We start from the raw sequence: 17,082 nt of genomic DNA, 5'->3' as shown, positions 1-17,082 counted from the left end.
TGGTCTTGGTGTTGCTTTGATTGTCTTGCACTCCAGCTTCCCTTCTCTGCCCTGCTAAGTGTGGCCGCAGGCACGGCACTGACTGTCGTGCACAAGTAGAGGGGTACAAAGGAGAGCCCCTTCTTTTGTACACCGACAGGAGCCCCGGGCCTGGGCCACACATAAGCGCAACGTGTTGTTGGGCTAGGCCCAGAACGGTGCACGGGCAGGCGGGGCGGATTTTTTACCGCGGTAAATCCCTCGCTCGTTGCACTTCCCCACGACCCGCGTTGAATGCATGACGTGGGGATCATGTGTGGGGTGACCGAAGCAGGCCTGCGTCATACCGGGGTGAATAGTAAAGAGGCGGCTTGCGTGTCTCTTTAAAATTGCAAGGCCGCTGCTCATTTACTTTCTCCGCCTTGGAATCGTCGTTCCACGTTCCCCATTATGCTCGTCCCTTGAGCCACGTACGCCGCATGCACAGTGTGGGGTAGGTGACAGACGCACGAGATATGGGAAGGTGCGCGGTGGCAGGTACTCACGTGACTTGATTGGGCAGAGAGGACGGTCGATGGCCTCGCTCGTCGCCACTTAATGAGCAGGACCCGAGCGGGCTCTTCATAGGTGCAGAGCTAGTCTTTTAGCCTTCTCTGCTCAGATATAAAAAGGGGACTCAGGATGAGGAGGAAGAGCATCCCCTCGCGTCTCCCCTTCATCTCTATTCTCCATCCATTGCTACGGCGAGAGGGCACGCCGGTGCTCCGATGGCGGCGACGAGGGTCTCCGCTCGACAGCGTGCCCCACCCTCCCAAGAGCCAGTCGTGAGAGGAAGGGGGAGGGGAAAGGCCGAGGCCGTCGTGGCGCTCGGGGAAGAGGAGGACGGGGCGGCGCACCAGCCTCGCCTCCGCCCGTGGCCCTCCCCCAATGGAGGGTCATGTTGGAGACCAGCCCTGCGAGTTCGTCATCAGGCTGCACCGGACAGTGCGTCGTCGTCTTCGTCTCCCTGCTCCGTTCACTCGGGAGATGGAGCTCGACCCGCCACAGGCTCTGAGGTTGCATATGAGGGGCTGCGGGAATGGCAGCATGCGGGTCGATGTTGACTTCCCCACCCCCCACGTCATGTATCTTTGTCGCAGATGGTAGGCCTTCTCTCATGCCCATAACCTGTCGGAAGGGCTCGTTCTCCACTTCAAATTAATGGAGAACGGCCTAATCTCCGTCAAGGTCTTCGGGCACTTGGGAACTCGCCTAAGGTGTTGCGTGGAGAGCTCCTCTGATGATGGAGACTCCTCCTCAAGAGAGAGTTTCGGGGAGGACAGCGACAGCAACAACGAGGGCGTCAAACGGGAGGATGACAGGTCCTACCAGGCGACATTTCGTTCCTGGGTGGCGCCGGTAGTAGCAGCATCTGCACCTAGCCCTTCCTCCTGGCAGAGCAATTTGCCAGGGGTGGGGCCAGCTCCTTGAACTTCTCGGGGTCGCCTCCTTGGGCGGCTGGCATGGGAAGGCCGAAGAAGACGAAGAAGGTGGGTGGAGGGCCGTCAAGTCGGAGTATGATGGCACCGATGCCTTCGTCTTGTATTGTTGGCCCTCTGCCTCATCTTTCGGCTCTTCTCCCAGGACCATCATCACCAGCCCTGTTCCGGACGGCCACCGGGATGTTCTCTTGGTGTCTTCTACTGCTCGTACCTCGCCTAGGCACTCCTTTTGCCCTCCTGCCATCTTGTTCTGTTTCCTGGGGAGAGGGACAAGACATGGATTACGGGCATCTTATCTCTTTTTAGTTTTTAAGCCTATGGGCACTTGTCAGTTTTAAACCTTGTAATCCCCTTGCTCATGTTTACATTCCATACAAACTGTACCTGTATGGGATGTATTAATGAAAAAAGGGTACTTGTCAGGTTCTTTGTGCGTGAGCGAAGCCAATGCCAAGGAATGAATCCTTGTTATTTTTAAGATAAACATTGTCGCCTGGCAACAGGCCTTGCCGTCCCCTTAGTTCATTCGACCATACTCACGCTCTTGGCGGAGGCAGGGGCGAAGTAGGGTTAGGCCCTACATTTGCTTCCTTGTTACCGAACTACAACCAAGTTCCGACCCAGGTAAAAGTCCTTGGGTATAGGAAAAGGGGAGCACGGCAGCCTAGGAATAAAACGAGGTTTCATACGTCCCAATTCCATACGGAAATGCACAACAGTGGATAAAGGACTTACCTGAATCTGCAGGCTCCCGGCAACCTTGGCTTCTCGTGGTTGGACCCCCGTGTCTGCAGCCCCCGTTAACCTTGGCTTGCCGGGACGGGAGCTCCAGCTTGTTCTATTTCTTCCAAATAGCTCAGCAGAAATGTCCAGGTACCCTGTGAACCAAAGAGGACGGAAAGGAACAGAGAGACGCACACTTGACCTCTATGCTAGGGGTTAGTCGCCGCTAAGCACTATCAACCCTAACCGAGGGAGAGACTTAACCTAGCATGCAAGCTATAACTTAGAACTTAGGGCACCAGCGCTTCATTTATTTATGCTCATGGTCTACGCCTGGCTTTGTACAGAGGGTTACATGCCTTGCCGGCAAGGCTTGTACAAAAGGTGGTTTGCTGGGGGGGGCGGCAACCGCGCCTTATGGGTAAAACTTGCAAAGATGCTCGATGTTCCAGGAGTTGCTCACTGGAATGGCATCTTCGGTCTCTAGGCGGACTGCGCCGGGCCTGGTGACTCGTATTACCCGATAAGGGTCTTCCCACTTCGGCGTCAACTTGTTGGAATTCTTGGCCGATTGAATGCGCTGAAGAACAAGGTCACCTTCCTCAAAGTTTCAGGCATGAACCTTGCAGCTATGGTAGCGGAGCAATGCTTGCTGGTAGCGCGCTGCTCTCACAGCCGCCCGAAGCCGATATTCCTCGAGGAGCGTTGTGTCATCTTACCGGAATCTCTCTTGCTCAAGCTCGTCATAAGCAAGCACTCGAGGTGACCCGTATGTGAGTTCCGTGGGGAGAACTGCCTCTGCCCCGTATACCAGGCCAAAGGGTGTTTGGCCGGTGGCTTGATTTGGCGTCGTTATGATCGACGAAAGAACTACTGGCAAATCATCAATCCAGCACCTTCTGCTCTTGTGCAGCCTATCAAAAGTCTTTGTCCTCATGCCTCGCAGTACTTCATCATTTGCCCTCTCCGCCTGGCCGTTGCTCCGTGGGTGTGTCACGGAAGCGAAACAGACCTTACTGCCAAGGTCTTGGGTGTATTGCATGAAGGTGTGGCTTGTGAACTGCGTGCCATTGTCTGTGATGACTCTGTTTGGCACACCAAAACGGCAGACTAGCCCCTTGAAGAATTTGACGACTAACTGCGCTGTTACCTTCCTTGCTGCTTCTACCTCCGGCCACTCTGTGAACTTGTCGATTGCAGCGTACAAGTACTCTAAGCCCCCGATAGCACAGGGGAAAGGGCCCAGTATGTCAAGCCCCCAGACCGAGAATGGCCAGGAGAGAGGGATTGTTTGAAGAGCTTGAGCTGGCAGATGAAGCTTTTTTTAATGGAACTGACACGCTTCACAGTTGGTTACTAGTGTCGTTGCATCCTGGAGGGTAGTGGGCCAGAAGAAACCTTGCCAGAAGGCCTTGCCGGCAAGGGCCCTCAACCCTATGTGGGAGCCACATATGCCTCCATGTATCTCTGCCAACAGCTCCAGTCCTTCCTCCTGGGGAATGCACTTCAATTTCCCTCCATTTGGTCTTTCTCTGTACAGAACATTGTCAACGAACTGATACATGGCAGACCGACGGGCTACTTTCTCTTCTTCTTCCTGCTCCTCAGGAAGCTCCCCTGTTTGGAGGAATCGAACGGTAGGATGTGCCCATGCCGGAACCTGGGGCTCGACGGCAAGGACTAAAGGCATTTCCTCCGCCATGGGAGCGGTTGTCTCTACGGCCAGGGCTTGATGCCCTGCCGGAGTCGGTTGCCCCATGGCAGGCTCGGTGTCCACGGCAACATCTTTGCCAGCGGCTCCTAGGAACTCGGTGGGAAAGTACTTGCCGGGGCCTGATTTCCTCCGCTTGTTCTGCTTTGTCGACTGTTCAACGGATGGTTAAATTAATCGAAGCACAAAAGTACCTGCTCCACAGGTAGTTTGAAGGCAGTGTGCTTCGACAGATAATCGGCAATGTTGTTCTCCACTCGGGGAACATGCTCCGCCTGTATACCGTCAAAACGCTCCTCCAGCTTCCTCACCTCATCTACGTAAGCCTCCATCAACGGGCTTTGATAATCTTTGTTGACTTGCCTGACGACAAGCTGTGAATCACCCCTGACGATGAGCTTCTTGATCCCGAGGTCTGCCGCGATCCTGAGACCGGCAAGCAACCCCTCGTACTTTGCAGTGTTTTTCGTCGACATCTCCCTGGGAAAGTGCATCTGGATTACATACTTGAAGTGCTCTCCGATGGGTGCGACAAGTAGCACACTAGCACCGGCGCCTTGCAGCGAAAAGGCCCTGTCAAAGTACATAACCCAATTGCGACTTGTTTCCTTGCCGGGAAGAGTGGTCTCCTGGATGTCTTCGTCGGGTGTTGAGGTCCATTCTGCGATGAACTCCGCCAAGACTCTGCTCTAGATCGTTGAAGTACTTTCAAACTTCAAACCAAAGCTCGGCAACTCCAAGGCCCATTCCACAATCCTCCCGGTAGCGTCCGGGTTATGCGGTATCCGTTGCAATGGAAGGCGGGTGACGACGGTGATCTTGTGCGCTTGGAAGTAACGACGCAGCTTCCTTGAGGCCGTAAGGAGGATGAAGAGCAATTTATGCACACCGGAGTACCTTGACCTAGCCCCCTGCAAGAGTGAGCTGACAAAGTAAATCGGGTGCTGCATCATCTTCTTCTTCTGCACCACTTCATTTGGTCGCGGGGGGCCTGTCCCGCCGGCGTCAGACCCTGCTGGGGGCCTCGCCTCGCTAGGGGGAGCTCTGGCTCGCCATCCACCAGTTTTGCCATTGCCATTGCCTCTTCGTCGACCGCCCTCTACGCCACTAGCGCGGCACTAACCACTTGATTTGTTGCCGCTAGATACAGTAGCGTAGGCTCTTGTGGTTTAGGAGCGGCCAGTATCTGTGTAGAGGGGAGGTATTTCTTAAAATCTTGCAATACTGCCTCGGCCTCTGGGGGCCATTCCATTGGGCCTGCCTTTTTCAAGATTTTGAAAAAGGGAAGGGCGCGCTCAGCAGACTTGGAGATGAATCTGCTCATGGCGGCAACGCAGCCAGTGAGCCGACGCACGTCCTTGATCCGCCTAGGCACCTCGATCTGTTTAATGGCCTTGATCTTGTCTGGATTCTCCTCGATCCCACGCTGCGACACAAAGAACCTGAGAAGTTTGCCGGACGGAACACCGAAGACACACTTCTCAGGGTTCGGCTTGAGGTTGATCTTGCACAAATTTGCAAATGTCTCTTCTAAATCTTTTACAAGTGTTCCCTTGTCCTTGGTTTTGACCACTATGTCATCCATATGAGGTTCCATATTTCTATGTAGTTGGGGCTCAAAACCAATTTGGACTGCTCTTGCAAACGTTGAGCCTGCACTCTTCAACCCGAAAGGCATCCGTAAAAAGCAATACGTACCACATGGGGTGATGAATGTTGTCTTCTCTTCATCTTCTCTTGTCATGAAGATCTGGTTGTATCCTGAGTAGGCATCAAGGAATGATAGCAAGTCACACCCGGCCGTGGAGTAAACTATCTGGTCAATGCGCGGCAACGGTAAAGGGTCTTTTGGACGGGCCTTGTTGATATCTGTGTAATCAATACACATCCTCCACTTCCCATTTGCCTTGCGCACCACCACCGAATTGGCCAACCACGTCGGATGGAGTACTCCACTCACCAAGCCTGCCGCCTCCAGCTTCCTGATATCCTCTGTGATGAACTCCTGCCTTTCCAAAGCTTGCTACCTGACCTTCTGCTTGACGGGTCGCACATGAGGACAGACAGCAAGATGGTGTTCAATCACTTCCCTAGGAACACCGGGGATGTCGGATGCTTACCACGCAAACACATCAACATTCGCCCGTAGGAAAGTGACGAGCGCGCCTTCCTATTTGCTACCGAGGGTGGTGCTTATGGTGAAAGCCCCTCCCATGCCATCCTCCTTGAAGGACACCTTCTTGGTCTCCGGTGGTGAAGCTCTGGATTTCTTGCTCTTGCCGATGGAGCTCTCTGGCACGTCCTCGACGGGAGCACATCACTCCGAAGAGGTGCGCTTGCCGGAGTGGGTGCAAGAGGTCTTGCCGGTCTTCTTCCCTCCCGGGGCTTCGGCGGCAGGAGCAAGTGCCTTGGCGGCAGTCGCCGCAACTGCTTCCCGATAGAGTTGGTTAGTGCAGATTAGTGCGTCCTTCTTGTCGGAGGGTACGTTGATGATGGTCATCGGCCCAGGCATCTTCGGCGTGTTGTAGGTGTAATGTGACGCCGCCATGAACTTGGCTAGTGTCGGGCGTCCAAGGATCCCGTTATAGGGCAAGGGGATCTCGGCTACATCAATGACAATCTTCTTCGTCCTGTAGTTCAACTCGCCTCAAAACGTCACGGGCAGCGTGACCTTACCCTTCGGCTGACTCCTTCCAGGGTTGACCCCTTGAAACGTGCCCGTCTCTTCGAGGTCTCCATCAGGACTCTGCAGCCTCTTGATCACAACAGGGGAGATCAAGTTCAGACCGGCCCCGCAGTCAACTAGCATCTTCGTCACCTTGAGTTTGCGTATCTTTGGTGAAACCAACAATGGCAGACACCCGACCGCAGCTGTGCGATCAGGGTGATCCTCGGTGTCAAAAATGATAGGCGTGCTGGACCACTTCAGTGGCTTTTGAGAATTGAATGATGGCTCCTCCGCTGCAATCTCATGCGCCCACTTCTTGAATTGGCGGTGAGAGGTGTGTAGCGAGGCGCCACCGTCGAGGCACATGACCTCCGTAGCTTTCCGAAACTCATGGTCGCCGGACTCGTCGTCCTCGTCATGATCATCGACTTCCTACTTCTTGTCACGGCCCCGGACGGGCCTCTCTTATTGGTTATCCCTACCGCGGCGGCCTCCTTGGCCGCCACGCTTCTTGTCGGATCCTTCGACACCGTCCTGACCCTTCTCCTTGTCCCGCCTCTCATACTCAGCTTTTTGCTTCTCAGCAAGCATCTCAACTTGTCGGCAGTTCTGGAGGTCGTGGCCCTTGGTGCGGTGGATCTTGCAGTACTGCTTGTTGGAACTTCCTGGCTTGTCGGCAGCCGCCAAGGCCCAGCAAGCGGCGCACCCGGCAATTTCCTTGCCGGGGTCGTTTGCCTTGGCCTTTTTGGCAGTGTCGGTGTCGTCGGATCCCTCGACGGCAAGCACGACCTTGCCCTTACGCTTTTTGTTGCGGCGCCAGCCCTTCTTCATCAGGGCGGCGGTATCTTTGTCTGTGGAGTCGGTTTCTGCATCAGCGTCCTCGCCTGGGTACTTCCTCCCCTCTTCAGCTCGAGCGCACCTATCAGCGAGAATATAAAGTTTGGCCACATCTTTGACCTTGTTCATTGCCAGCTCTTCACGCATCTTGCAGTTGCGCACATTCTGATGGAATGCGCTGATCACAGCGGCGGGATGAACATCTGGGATGTTGTACTGCACCCGGCTGAACCTCTGTATGTACTTGCGCAGGTTTTCACCTTCCTTCTAGGGAATGATATGCAAATCGCTTGCCTGGCCATGAGCTTGATGGCCCCCAGTGAAGGTGCCAACGAACTCATGACACAAATCTGACAAAGAAGAAATGGAATCCGTCGGCAAGTGCATCAACCATGACATGACATTGGGCTTAAGTGCCAACGGGAAGTAATTGGCAAGCACCTTGTCGTCGCGGGCTCTAGCAGCTTGCATCGTGATGGTGTAGATGATGAGGAACTCCGACGGGTGAGTCTTGTCGTTGTACTTCTTGCCAACATCGGGCTTGAACATGCGGTGGGAGGGCCACTGGAACTGCCGCACCTCACGGGTAGAAGCTTGGCAACCCACCTCGTAGGGTAGGCCACCATAGCCTACCTGCGCCGGGTGGTCCGTAGTGGTCCCTTCCCGCCTATCTGACTGGTGGTGCGCATCATGCCGACGTTCGATGGTGCTTCGAGCGTCTTCGAGGGTTCGCTCCTGAAGAACTTGGTGCTATTCGCGGTGGGTCCGTGGGTTGGACGACGCTATGGAAATGTTATCACAAGCGTCATCATGACGGACCGACAACTGCGGTAACTGGTGCGGGGGAGGAGAGTGCACCGTCGCTGCATCACCTCCGGCCCTTCTACCATTGGCATGCGATGGCTCGACGGAGTGTCTGCCTGAGGGCCCCGCCGGTCGCGGCTCATCTTTGTTGGCGGCGCCGACGAGGCTCCAGATGGTGGCTCTCCACTCATCTAGTTTTTTCGCAGCAGGAGGAAAGTCGAGAAGCAGTTGCTCGCGCGCCAAAGCTTCTGCTGGCGTGGGCAGCGGTGAAAGCTGCGTGGACCGTGACGCGCTCCGACTTCTAACCACGTTAGAAGGAGCTCTATCAGGGCCTCGCGGCTGTACGCCATTTTTGCCAGCACTTCGGCGTACATGCTGGCTTTCTTCGTCCCGCTAGTGATGCGCAGGGTTCCCACGGCGGCGCCTGGGGTCACCAGCGTGGTGACACTGCTCATCGCGCACAACTTGGGAAGAGCGCATCGTGGGCACCAGCGTAGGTGTCTTGGAGGTCGCCGCGCCGCCGGTAGGGGGCACAGCGCCGCCCTTGGAGGGCCCAGCTCCGTCTTTGGATTTGGCAGCGTGCGGCTCGTCGTCTTGCGCACGAACGACGCCGCTCACCAGGCTCTGACTGCCAGAGTGATGTGGGTGTTCGCAGGCCGTGCCTCAGCTTCCATCCGCGACCGCCCTGCTACTTGCCTGCACTGGTACGGGCCGTCCGGCTCCGGGTGGACCGACCGCCGTCGCCATCTTCTTCTTGGGAGCCATGGCGATGAAGAACAGCTAAACTGACTGCTAAACTGGATTTTCACAACTGCGCCCCCCTACCTGGCGCGCCAAAGATGTCGGTGGAAAACAACACCTATGGGATCACTGGAATCCCTACTACGGTCGGCAGGCGCGAGGTTGTGGAAAGAGCGGGTTTAAGAGTCAGCACAAAGATCGTTTACCCAGGTTCGGGCCGCCAGGATGCGTAATACCCTAGTCCTGCTTTGGTGTCTATTTGAGTGTTCTTGACTTCTTGAACTAGCTACAACATGTAACTTGTCCAAAGAGCCGAATCCCTCTCCAGTATGACTCGGGCCTCCTTTTATAGTTCAAAGGGGACGCCACAGTGGCACACAGGAGGTGGAAAGGCGTACAGTGGCTGAGCTTATCGCTTGCCATTACGGGACAGAACCCATTAAATGCACTCCTTAGGTGTCCCCTTTCTTTATTGGGGACGGTAACGAGGCCCGTCCCGTCCGTTGCCTCTCCGTTTTGCTTCGACACGCGTCTAGGCCACCGAGGCGTGTAGTGCCATGTAGACTGGCAGACTGCTGAGTTGGCGTGGTGGTAGGGTCCTCATGAAGATCTGCATGCCACCACGCAGGTGCTTGCTGAGTTGGCCCGGAGGCCTGACTTCGCCACGCATGTGCTCGCCTAGTTGGTGGGCTGGCAGCTGCATCAGAACGGTGGTGGAGTCTTGGCAGTTGTGGGCCTAGCTGTGGCCCTGCTGATGTCCTCGGCAATAGTCTTGCTGGGGCCCTGGCAAGGGTCTTGCCGTGGCATCGCGGTCGTCCCCGGCAAGGATCTTGCTGGGGGCCTCGTGGGTATCCTTGGCAAGGATCTTGTTGAGGATCGTCGTCTTCTGGTCCTTATCTGATCTTGTGTGCTCATGATTTTCACAAAGATCAGCATGCCACCACGGAGGAGCCTCCCGAGCCTTGGTTCCAACGTGATTGATGGCATTGGAACCCTTGAGCTCAAGGGTGGCACGCTCCGCTGGCGTTGGGTAAGTGGCCCCGGCAAGGTTCTTGTCGGGGCTGTGGAGGATTCCCCGGCAAGGGCCTTGCCGGGGGAGTTCACCTCACCCTCCTTCTCTTTATGCTTCTGGTCTTGGCGTTGCTTCAATTGTCCTGCGCTCTGGCTTCCCTTCTCTGCCCTGCTAAGTGTGGCCGCAGGCACGGCTCTGACTGCCCGTGCACAAGTAAAGGGGTATAAAGGAGAGCCCCTTCTTTTGTACATCGACACCCATACTAGAAAGAAGGTTCTCGAAAAGCACCGTCTCCAGAAAGGAAACAATGCACAAGCGTTGTCGTTGTCCGATCAAAGACCATAGGTTTTCACCCTGAAGAAAGATTGCGTTCCAAAATCAGTGTCTTCAACAAGGTCATTACTAGGCACAACCGATAAAGGCCAGACCTTGGGTTTTCATCCTAAAAGTCACGCCTTGATACTAAAAGGAGCACCGCCAACAAAGAAGTCCTCCGATGTTGCTGCCCCCACTTGAGGAGGCTACTACTGCAAGTCACGTACCACCAGGCTCACAGAAACTCGTGCCCGGTCTAGACGGGGACATATCCCGCAAGCCATGTTTGAAAAACTGCCTGTGAAGCAAAGTCTTCAACACATCCAAGAACCCGTCTTCGCCATTTGCATGTCCTCCAATCACGCCATGGCATTCTCTGCATGTGTTGAACCCTTTGAAATCTTGGTGCAGATATGTCCCAAGGTGTCAACAAAAACAGAGCTTCGCGATACCCCGGTGAAGCGGGTTATGTTGATATTGCGGGTGCGCACGATCGGCCCTATCCAATCAAGGTGTCCAAAAGAGCACCATTTACGCTGGCTAGAACAAAGAGGACTGGTTTGACGACCACCAACCCTACGTATGAGGAACCTAGCACACGATCCACCATATTTCAAATGTCGCTGATGCACACGACAATATGCATCCGCTCCTAGACTACCTTCTCAAGCTCCGCGCCGGCGCTGAAGTAAACACCGTCGCAATGACGGAGCCCGAAGACATTTGTCCACCACGAGGATGCTGCCACCGCCGATTCCAAATTCACCCCAACCATAGGACCGATCGCCTCGTCGGAGTAGGATCTAAAGAGACTTTATCCAGCACCATCATCGCCGTCGCTGGAGCTAAGGCGATGAACAACCTAAAAATGAAACTACTTTGGCGGCGGATCCGATGATCCCCCTCCGTCGTCGGTGGAGGTGAGCCGCCGGCAGACAGCGGCGGAGGAACTCCGCGGTGACGGGCGCTGCCGAGATCGCGTTGTCCTTCGGGAAGAAGAAAGAATGACTCAATAAAAAATAAAAATGTTAATTTATGTAGAATATCATTTAGACACTACTATCATTTATGTAGAATATATTGAATATTAGTGTACAATATACAAATATTAAATTTTCATATACCATATACACTCCCCACTTGTCATGCGCATGCAATGCATTCTATCTTGGAATGCTGGTCCACATCATTCATTAAATCAAATAAATCAATACATTAAAACGCACACAATAAATTAATGCTACAAATAATGCTAATGATATGTGCATATATTATACTCTCGCTTCACAAAGAAACATCTCCCGACGAAGAGAGAGACGTGCACACTCTATATGACTATGGCGAAGATCATTCTCGTCCTCCTGGTCCTTGCGCCCTTTTGCATGGCTGCCGCAAGCACGGACTGCCGTGGTGTGCCGGCGCTGGATGGGTCTTCTGCCTGCGGCGAGTCATGCAGCACGAAGCTGTTGCAAGATCTATGCATCGACGTGATGATCTGGGGCGGCGTCGAAATATCCGGATCGCACAAGGAGGGCGCCACCGGATACGTGATCCTCGCCGCGCGGTTCGCCGTTGAATCCTTGGACGCCACACGACTCGCCGCGAGGAACCTGCTCAGCCAGAACACCTCGCTCTCTGGCCAGGAGAGGAACGCCTACGAGGGGTGCCTGAACGACTACGCCATGGCGAGAAGCTCTATCAACCGCGTCGCCAATGAGATGCTGCCCAATTGCCGCTTCGCGGGGATCGCCGACGAGTTTGCCCGTGGGGTGAAGAGCTTGGAGAGCTGCTGGATCCGGCTGATGCGACCGCCTGTGAAGTCGACGCCGTTGTACAACTTGGTCTGGGCCGACCGATACAAACTACTGCTGATTCACTTGCTTGATGGTAAACTACTAGGCATATGAGCGTACGACGGACCTAGAGGTCGTACGTACACAAAAAGGAGCAATCAATAAAATATGCGGGGTTTGGCCACACCGTTACATAGCTAGTTTCTCAAGTACTATGATATAAGAACATCTCTAACCGATCACTAATAATTTAGAAGAGTAAACCGTCGAGTATCCTGTAGAGGTGTATATTTTCTCCTTTGAAATGTGTAGTTTCTGACCGAACTCCTAAACTTTACTCTCTAAAACTCACATTTGGTTCATACATTTCGTCGCACACTTGCTATGCGTCTCCACTCGACGATGGTGACCATGTCGGGACGAGCAATACCGGCAAGGAGGACGCATCATCTGTGACACTATGATGTGCAGCCATGTTCCTATTCTTCGTCAACACTAGCTTGGTCCGCCCCGGAGGCAACAACACATAGGTAGCCACCTCTACCTCGCCTTCGTCTACTGCATCTCGAGCTCCAGCCACCGCCCCTCCACCTCGACTCATCGCCGTTCTGCTTCCCCGACCCTCACCCAACTCACCATCAACCACCCCAAGGTGACCCGCGTCTCTTCCGGCCTATCCAACTCCATTTCTCATCGTTTCTATGTCGGCCCGCTCGAATTCATACATGTCTGCCATAGCCAGAGCTTCGTAACGGAAGCTGGACAGACCGGCGCCTCATCCACTGCTATTGTGGCGAGCAAGAAGTGCCCCCGTTCTCAGATCCTTCACAGATAAACCAAAAGGATCAAATGCTAGAATGACAAGATTATCGATGGTAAATTGGCAAACAGAAATAAGGTTTTTATTAAAGAAGGAACAACAAGAATATTGCGGAGTTGAAAAATGGCATGATCTGTTTGTATAGAAGAATGACCGGTGCAAGAGACGGGAACAAGGGAGTCGTCGCCTATGGTGATGGAAGAATAAGCGGAAGGAAAACAAACTGACAGAATATCCATATTTGAAGACATATGCAAGGATGCATCGGAATCGAAAATCCAATCCGTACCTTGGTTATTGAGTGTGAAGTTGTTCATGGCGGCGATGAAGGCGGCTCGATCCCAGGCTGGCTGTGGTGGAGTAGCTGGTGGTCCGGGCACAGGCCCATGCGCCTACGGCATGGGTGAAGCAGGGCCGTAGGCGTAGGGCGCATAGGGTACCGGCAGGTAGCCGGAAGGTGATCCTTGGACGGCTGGCAATGAACAGGTTGTGGCAGTGTAGACATGAGGCGGTGGCTGCGGACCAAGGAGGTTGGGAGCACCGGTAGCAGGGAGAAGGCCCGGGCTCCAGTTGCCGGTGTACGCGGGAGGAGCACCATATGGAGAAGGCGCAGAACAGGGCATGGGCCACGCCTGAAAAATACCAGTCCAGGGGTCTTGTTGAGGGTGCCAAGACACAGGAGGAGCGACCGATGGAGGAGGCGCCTGGTGGTGGAGCTGATCGAGGCTGCGGCGGCCGGTAGACGGGGTTTTTGCCCCGAAAGTTAGGGCTCGGGCGCCAGCCTGGAGGAGCCGAGGATGAAGGCGTCAGTGGAGCAAGCAATGGAGGCGCCGCGGATGGTGCAGAGGGCCGTGCGGCGTGAAACACCTAGGGAAGATGCGTCGCCTTGCGCGCCTGGTTCTGCGCCTCGCGCTGCAAGATGGAGCGGACCTCCGTGAAGGAGGGGTAGGGTCGCGGCATAGGGATGAAGGCGACCTGCTTCTCGAACTGTTCCCCGAGGCCAACAAGGAGAGCGTTGATGAGGGTCCGATCGTCAGCGTGATCACCGAGCTCACGGAGTTCATCGCCAATCGCCTTGTTGCGTTGGCAATAGACGGTGACCGGAGAGTCGCCTTGGATGCTGGTGCGGAGCTAGATGCGTAGCGCGTTAACACGTGCATCGGAGTTGTCCTCGAATAGCTGTTGAAGAGAGGCCCAAAGTTCAGCGGCGGTGGCATCGTCGTTGGAGATGAGGTTGAAGATCTCAGTGGAGATGCGCGTATATATCCATTGGATGATTGTGAGGTCATCCTTGATCCAGCGTGGGTCGGTCAGCCGCAGGGGAGCGGCTGGATTGATGTGATGGCAGAGACCGCAGCGGCCGAGTTGTACATGGAAGAGGTGGCGCCGGTGGTAGAAGTTGTGGGCGGCGAGGTCTAGGGTTATCAGGATGAAAGGTGAGACATCGGCGATAGTATCGGAGAGGGAGAGCTGAGGTGGTTGGGGTGGGGTAGGGTTCTGGGTAGGGGTTGAAGAAGATAGAGGAGCAGCGCCGGTTTTTTCTGATCCATTATGGATTTGCACAAGTTTGATCCATTTTTTTCTGATCTCATATATATATATATATATATATATATATATATATATATATATATATATATATATATATATATATATATATATGTCATGTTGTCTGTCAAAGTATTGAAGAAATCCATGGCTACATCATTTGCTGGAAGTAACAGGCGTATGACGCTACGAAGCTCTTCAAAGTTGTTTTGGAACGGAGTTCCTGATAGAATGATTCGCTTTTTGGTATGAATTTCAGCAAAGGCCTTTTGCAAATAGCAATATTCGAAAGGCACTTGCTGAACTTCGTATCAAAAAGCTAATTATCCTATCCCGGACTCCGTTCCAAAATAATATTGAAGAGCTTCGTACCATTATGCGCCTGTTACTTTCGGCAAACGATGAAGCAATGATTTTCTTAAATCCTTTGACACTAGACAACGTGACATATAGAAGGGTAGATGAGATCAGGAAAAATATGGACCATTTTTTGCACATCCAGAATGGCGCCATCTTGTTAAATCCCTTAAAGATTAAGAGAATCCGAGTGGTCGAGGATCGGAACTAGGGTAGAGGGTCAAGGGTCGCCGAGGGGATGAGAGTTGAGGGTCATCGAGGGGTCGAGGGTCGAGGATCGCCGAGGGTCGACAAGGGGACATCGATCAACCCCCTCTCGCTCGACCAACTCTCGAGGACACCCAAACCATAGAAAACAACGTTGTCGATACACTAGTAGAAAAGGGGGCAAAGGTCCAGGCCGGGTCAGCCCATTAGTCCCGGTTCAGTCAAGAACCGGGACCCATGAGGGCATTGGACCCGGTTCGTGAGCCCCGGGGGGCGGCCAGGCCACGTGGGCCATTGGTCCCGGTTCGTCTGGACCTTTTGCTCCCGGTTGGTGGGGCGAACTGGGACCAATGGGCCTCGCTCCTGGCCCACCACCATTGGTCCTGGTTGGTGGCTCGAACCGGGACCAACGGCTTTTATGATAATTCTTTTTGCTTTTAATGTTTTGAACTAAATTCTAATTACTTATTTATTTTCTTTTATGATAATTCTTTTTGCTATTAAAGTTTGTAAAAAAATTCTAATTACTTATTTATTTTCTTTTATGATAATTCTTTTTGCTTTTAATGTTTTGAACTAAATTCTAATTACATATTTATTTTCTTTTATGATAATTCTTTTTGCTATTAAAGTTTGTAACAAAATTCTAATTACTTATTTATTTTCTTTTATGATAATTCTTTTTGCTTTTAATGTTTTGAACTAAATTCTAATTACTTATTTATTTTCTTTTATGATAATTCTTTTTGCTATTATAGTTTGTAACAAAATTCTATATAATTTTAGTTTCAATAATACTAGAGGTTTGTAAAAGCTTTTTATTTGATTCCTTTAGTACCAGTTCTAAGGTTGTTACAAAGGCATTTTATTTGGTACAGGTTTTAAGGCTGGGGCCCCACGAGCACCTTTTAGTACAGTTTAATGGCATGAACCCGTAAAAGAGTTTTTTAGTTGATTCTTTCTGCACCTGTTTTTTAGTCCCACCTCGCCAAGCGAGAGGCACTCGCAGCGGTTTATAAGCCCTGAATGTAGAGACGATGAAGGGAGAAGCGCAGTGCTCACCTGCACGTTGGCCTGAAGCTAAGCAACGTGCAGGTGAGCATTGCGCCTCTCTTTTATTTTGGCATGGTATCATCATAATAGTTGTGGAGAAAGTCTTCACTTTTTGTTGTAAGTAGAAACAACATAAAATAAATAAAGCAAGAAAGAAAATCAAAAAAAAGTGATTTCAAATTTGAAAACTAATGGCACTAACAGAAAGTTTATAATTTTTCTAAAACTAAAAGCAAAAAAGAATTAAAAATAAAGCAAAAAACAAAAGAAAATAAATAATGCAGAAGACAAAACAAAAAAGGGAAAAAAATAAAAATAGCAACAATAACTAAAGAAAACAAAAAAAAACAAAAAAAAAGTGCCTCCTACTGGGCCCCCACGGCGTGAATATGACTAGAAACCATATCATGGGTCAGGATTAAGGCCCGCAGAAGGCCCAGCAGGCCCACAGGCAAAGCAGTGTCAGATTAGGCTCATAGCCTGCAGTTCAGAGGAGTTCGGGTGGGAAGAGGCAGCGGAGCTTATAAACAGGTGCGGGGCGCTCTCAACTAGCGAGGTGGGAGTAAACTCCCACCACCACGCCGCTATGCAAGGCCGTTGGTCCCGGTTGGAGGCACGAACCGGGACCAATGCCACCCTTTGGTCCCGGTTCGTGGCACCAACCGGGACCAATGACACCCTTTAGTCCCGGTTCGTGCCACTAACCGGGACCAAAGGCTGCCGCTTCCTACCCTTTGGGCTGCTGAAAAGAGGCCTTTGGTCCAGGTTGCCGGCTTCAACCGAGACTAAAGGGGGCATTGGTCCCGGTTGGTCTCACGAACCGGGACCAATGCTTTGCCTATATAAGCAGCACTCCTGAAAATTTGGTTCAGTTCCTTCTTCCCCGCGCCTGACGCTGCCAGCTTGCCCGTCTTCGGTTCGCCGTCACCGTCGTCGTCGTCGCCCCGCGCCGCCCCGACGCCGTCGCCGCCCCGCACCGTCGTTGCCCCGCGCCATCGCTGCCCCGTCCCGACGCCGTACGTCGCCGCCCCGC

At 52.9% G+C, this 17,082-nt stretch overlaps 1 protein-coding gene across 1 annotated transcript; it reads left to right on the top strand.

Annotated features, from left to right (window-relative positions):
- The first annotated feature begins 11,602 nt into the window (after positions 1-11,602).
- LOC119336138 lies at positions 11,603-12,231 on the top strand. The gene has a single exon (XM_037608152.1). The coding sequence runs from the start codon at positions 11,603-11,605 to the stop codon at positions 12,176-12,178; it is 576 nt and encodes a 191-aa protein (XP_037464049.1). The 3' UTR covers positions 12,179-12,231.
- The last annotated feature ends 4,851 nt before the right edge of the window (positions 12,232-17,082 follow it).

The sequence above is a fragment of the Triticum dicoccoides genome, chromosome 7B (genome assembly GCF_002162155.2).
Source record: "Triticum dicoccoides isolate Atlit2015 ecotype Zavitan chromosome 7B, WEW_v2.0, whole genome shotgun sequence".
In the NCBI taxonomy this organism is placed as follows: Eukaryota; Viridiplantae; Streptophyta; class Magnoliopsida; order Poales; family Poaceae; genus Triticum; species Triticum dicoccoides.
Note: the sequence above shows the minus strand (reverse complement) of the source record. Positions and strands in the feature narration are given on the sequence as shown.